The sequence below is a fragment of the Miscanthus floridulus genome, chromosome 2 (genome assembly GCF_019320115.1).
Source record: "Miscanthus floridulus cultivar M001 chromosome 2, ASM1932011v1, whole genome shotgun sequence".
Classification (NCBI taxonomy): Eukaryota; Viridiplantae; Streptophyta; class Magnoliopsida; order Poales; family Poaceae; genus Miscanthus; species Miscanthus floridulus.
The window spans coordinates 106,006,179-106,011,748 of NC_089581.1; the positions used below are offsets into that span (position 1 = coordinate 106,006,179).

The 5,570-nt window shown below is 47.4% G+C and overlaps 1 protein-coding gene across 1 annotated transcript; it reads left to right on the forward strand.

Moving 5' to 3' along the window:
- The first annotated feature begins 2,281 nt into the window (after positions 1-2,281).
- Positions 2,282-5,168, forward strand: LOC136536839 (uncharacterized). The gene is made up of 2 exons (XM_066528995.1): positions 2,282-2,432; positions 4,564-5,168. Exons 1-2 carry the CDS (start codon positions 2,282-2,284, stop codon positions 5,166-5,168), a joined length of 756 nt encoding a protein of 251 aa, XP_066385092.1.
- Positions 5,169-5,570: the final 402 nt, after the last annotated feature.

Here is a 5,570-nt window from a genome sequence, read left to right on the forward strand (position 1 = left end):
TGCTCAAAAGCTATGTCTGCCTCCTTCAACTAGGAAAAGCACTCAGAGGCCTTGAGGAGTTTGAAGAAAAGTAGCCCTTTTTCACCGAGGCACGATATGAAGCAGCTTAAGGCAGCCATGCAGCCTATAAGCTTCTATATATCCTTGATGCATGTTGGCCATTTCATGTTGGTGATGGCAGAGACCTTGTTAGGATTGGGCTCGATGCCTCGTGCACTGATAATGTAGCCCAGGAGTATACCGGATGGAACTCCAAAGATGCACTTTGAAGGGTTCAGCTTCCATCGGTACCTTTTTAGGTTGGCAAATGTTTCTTCGAGGGCGACGATAAGATCATCGGCGGTCTTGGACTTGATGACCACATCATCGGTGTATGCTTCGATGTTGTGGCCAATCTGTTGATCGAGGCACATCTGGATAGCCCTTTGATAAGTCGCCCCAACGTTCTTGAGTCCGAAGGACATGGTGGTATAGCAATACGCACCGAAGGGCATGATGAACGACGTCTTGATTTGGTCTTCTTCCTTAAGGGAGATCTGGTGATAGCCAGAATAATAGTCAAGGAAGGAGAGCAGTTCACAGCTAGTGGTGGAGTCTACAACCTCATCTATCTGAGGCAAACCAAAGGGGTCTTTAGGGCAGTGTTTGTTAAGATCAGTGTAATCGATGCACATTCTCCATTCTTTATTTTTTTTATAACGAGAACAGGGTTCGCTAACCACTCAGGATGATACACTTCTTTTATAAATCTGGCAGCTAAGAGCCATTTTATCTCTACCCTAATAGCCTCCTTCTTGTCTGGTGTGAATCGGTGGAGTTTCTGCTTGATCGGTTTGGTGGTCGACGAGACATTTAAGGAGTGCTCGATCTTCTCCCATGGTACCCCTGGCATGTCTACAGGTTTCCAAGCAAAAGCATTAGTGTTGGCACGTAGGAAGGAGATGAGCGTGCTTTCCTATTTGGGGTCAAGGTGAGCCCCAATCTTCATGGTCTTGGAAGGGTCGACGAGGCCGAGGCTGACCTCCTTTACTTCCTTAGATTTGGTGGATGCGCGAGGAGGCTCCAACTCTGGGATCTCCATGTCATTGGTGGGCAACGTCTTGGCTTTAGTGACCACGCTGGCTATCTGGATGGAGAGGTCGGTGGCTTCGGCGAGGGCGAGACTCTCTATCTGACAGGCATAGACGATGGAGAGGTTGGCCCGCAAGGCTAGAACTCCTATAGGTGAAGGCATCTTCAGCACCAGATATGCATAGTGTGGTACAACCACAAACTTGGCTAGAGCTGGCCAACCAAGTATGGCGTGGTAGGCGATGTTGAAATCGACGACGTAGAAGTTGATGTGCTCGACGCGGTAGTTGCTTGCCGTGCTGAACTAGGCTAGTAAGGTGATCTCTCCAAGTGGTTTGGAGGCCCTACCAGGTACCACACCCCAAAAGGAGGAGTCGGAGGGTGTGAGATCTGTTAATCCGAGGCCTAGCTCCTTTAGGGCTCTGGCGAAGAGAAGATTCAGAGCGCTCCCACCATCGATGAGCACTTTTCTAAAAAGCACCTTCTGGACGGTTGCGTCGAGGATGAGGGGGAAACATCCTATGTAGGGAATATCCACCCACTGGTCGGCCCTGCTGAAGGTGATGGGGACCTCAGACCATGGGCGATAGCAGGTGTTGGCGACGGCGTCCTCCATAGTGACGGCGAGCACCCGCCGTGTGGCGACCTTCCGTTCTCTTCTACTCTCGGTGGAGGCAAGGCCCTTGAAGATGGTGGCGACCACCTTGTCGTGGTCCTGGAAGGCATTATCATTGCCCCCAGGTGGTCGGCGACCTCTGGCTCCATCGTTGGCATCGTCGTCCAGCTTTTTATCCTGGAACTCCTTGGACAAACCGAGGCAGTTCTTCATCTTGTGTTTGGCATTCTTATGGAGAGGGCATGGGTTGTCAAGGATGTTTTTGTACTACTCGTCATAGTTGCGCTTGGGGCGAGGTTCGTTGATAGCAGCGATGATGTGGTCTGGCCAGCGATGGTGATTTTGACCAGACTTGGGCCCTTCTAGCCGATCACGACCATTGTCACGATGGTAACTATGGTCGTCGAAGCGGCGGTCATTATGGCGTCGGTCGTCGGGGCAGTCATCATAGTGATGTGTTGGGCGATGAGAGCCCGCATCCTCATTGAAGCGCACCTTAGCTTCCTTGGCATCGGTGTACTGGTTGGCGGTTGTGATCATCTCGCCAATCCTAGTGGGTGGCTTGCGGTTGAACTTGGAGCGAAGCTCACGGTGATGGTGTCCTCGGATGAAGGCGGTGATGACCTCGGCTTCTATGATGTTTGGAATAGAATTCCTCATTTTGGAAAAGCATTGGATGTAGCTGTGGAGGAGCTCAGATGGCTTTTGGTTGATGCTGTTCAGATCATGCTTGGTGCTCGACCGAGTACATGTAGCCAAGTAATTGTCGGTGAAGACTTTTTTTAGCTCTTCCCAGGAGCCAATGGAGTCCGGGGCAAGGCTTATGAACCAGCTCATGGTGGCTGGTGTGAGCATGACAGGGAGATAATTCACCATGATGCTGGTGTCTCCTCCAGTGGCGCGGACAACAGTGGCATAAGCCTATAGCCACTGCGTTGGGTTCATCCTTCCTTCATAGGGCTCGACCCTAGTGATTTTGAAACCACAGGGCCACTGGTGTGTTTGGAGCGCCCTTGTGAAAGCTGTGGTGCCCTTGGGGTTGTCGGTGCCGTCGTTAGCAGCGTTGTTGGTGGCGATTGGCTCAAGAGCTGAGTCTGGGTTACCATACTCTTGCTCGTACTCCTAGCGGTGGTGTACTTTGTCTTCATGGCGACCAAAGTGGTGTTCGTCGATACGTCGTCGTGCATCTCAGAGATTGTTGAGCAAGAGCAGTTTTGGCTCATGAATGCAATCTAGGTGTGGGAATAGATATCCTCATTGCTCTGCTTCTCCTCTTCCTCTCACTGCTCCTAGGGGGGAATGTTAGAGTAAGTTTCACGAGACTGTTCCCCATCTCCATTATCCTATTTAGTCAGGTGTGGGTTACCCCCATACTTGTAAGGTCTTTGCAAATGGAAGAATGTTGTTGCATCTAGCTCCATCATTGATTGAATGTATTAAGGAGATAGATGCAAATGACCCTTATCCAAAGCAAAGCAAGTTATGAGGATCGTTGGAATGCTGTATTTCAATTCCTAGACCCGTAGATTGTATGTAGGGTATAAGATATTAATGGAAGATTTATTGTTGAATGTTGGACTCAATTCTAGTTTATTTCGTACTTAGGCCAGTCTCAGTGGAGAGTTTTATTACGTTGTTTCCAAGATGACCACGTCATGTAGAATAAAATAAAATATGGATGAAACAACCCTTCTCAATGGAGAATTTTATTCTAAACTTTAGTAGGAGGAAACCATATAGACCCTTAATCTAACATTTTTCTAGTTACAATCAGGTAGAATGAGTGACGGTTTACAATTGGGTAGAATGAGTGACGCCCTCAACTAGGCAGCAGTCGCTGCCGTCTGCAGTGATAGTGGCATAGTGGCTCTTGGAACATCTTTGTAGGACCCATTCACTACTGCTGGTAGCCTTCACCACTATTTGCATATGGTTGGGTTGGTAATACTTTCATCAATTTCTAAGCCCACGTGTTTTTTACAAAGTTGTGCACAATTTCCATTCTCGCATCTGAAAGGGTTGCTTACAAAGCACACTCCCCACCCTATGTCTTTCTCCTCACCCATAGCTTTTGTTCCTCATCACCGCTCCTTGCTCCCTAGTGTTGAACTACATGATAGCCCCTACTTAGCAGGGTGCAAGCCACCACTCACTGTTAATAAGCAAGTACTCCATGGTGGTATGCCTTACCGACAGGGCCTGCACAGATCCACCGGTGACTAGACTGCTACTCATCACTGTCGTGGCCGCCAATTCCACAAGATCCAATGGCAATGGTAATTCTTTCGTACTTCCCTCCATCTTTCTTGGATTTTTATTCCCTTCTTCACTCATCTGAGTACAAAACAAGCTTCCATCTGTTTACTAAGGAGGTCATGATCCAATCTCTGTAGGCGCTCCTTCTCTGATTCAGGCGACAGCGCTACCATTTCCATTGCCGGCCCTGCTCCAAAATTCTAGTCAAGAACTAAAGATGGACGAGGAGGCCCCCAACAAGAGGAACGAAGTGGCCGTCCTCATAGACCATGTCTTCATCCTCATCCTCCAACACCTCACCACTCGCACCTTATGCAACTGCACGTGTGTCTGCCGCTCCTAGAACTGCCTTATCTTCGAATTTGAGAACCATAAGGAGTTGCCCTAGATTATCACTGGATTCTTCTATCGCAGCTGGAAAGGCAAACTCAAGTTGATCAGCATCTACAGTGAATACCTCTCCTTGACCTTCTTGCCCTTCCCCATTGTGGATGTTCTAATCTCATATTGCTACCACGGGCTCATCCTATGCTGGTGCGTTGGGTTTCGCTATGTTGTCTGCAATCCGATGACTAACAAATGGTGGTTACTACCGGATAACAATCGTTATTTTGGTTCAGCTCGCTTGGGGTTTGATCCGACAGTCTCCTCATACTTCCGTGTGATTGAATATGCAAAGAAGAGGATGAGTGAGTTCGTAGGTGTGGGCATCTACTCATCTAAGAGTGCAGCATGGATGTTTAAGGAATTTGAATGGGGCGAGGGTGTTGTATCCACATATTCGACAAGTGTGTTCCTTAATGGTTCTATGCACTGGCTGGAGTTGTCCCAGATAGTTGTTGTTGATATGGACGGAAAGACATGGAGGAAAATTTATAGGCCATGTGGTGAAGCAATCTCCATCCATGAAGCTCAGGGTCAGTTGTGTTTATGTACAACTAGTATGTTCAGGAAGTATCAGCTTTTATTCTGGATCCTAGAAGACTATGGTACTGATAACTGGACACTGAAGCAAAAGGTGACCACACTGGAGATATTTGGATGGGACAATATTCAATTTGGTTACGATATTTACGACGTGAACTATAGAGTGATTGCAGTTCACCTAGAATTGAATTTGATTTTCCTTGTTGGCGAGGACAAAAAACTGATCACATATGACATGAACCTCAGAAAATTTCTTGTCCTCCCTGCCCAGGTCATGCGGTATCATAGACCTAACTAGAGGCTATGTCCAGAGGGATCTCACTATCTTCCTTATGTTCCCTTGTTCATGGAGTCAGTAGGAGAGCAGTAAAGTTGCATATGCTATTCTTTCTTCAGGTAGGGAATTGTTTTGATTCTATATACAGTCCAATTTTTCCTTAGTAACTAAAGCAATTGTATGTTGAATATTATTAATGCTACTTTGTGTAGGTTGTGGAGTCTAAGTGGTTTTGAACGATTTTTCCGCAATGGCTAAGGGAGTAAGAAGAAGGGTTCCATGGTGCACTGGCTACCAAGCTAAAGGAAGCTTTGCCTTGCAAGCAGGAGTGCCAATCTAAAGGAGCAGAGCACATCTACCTCATTTTCATTATGTAAGTCTATAGGGAGCAAAACCTTTATTCTCCTATCTATGTACCACTTC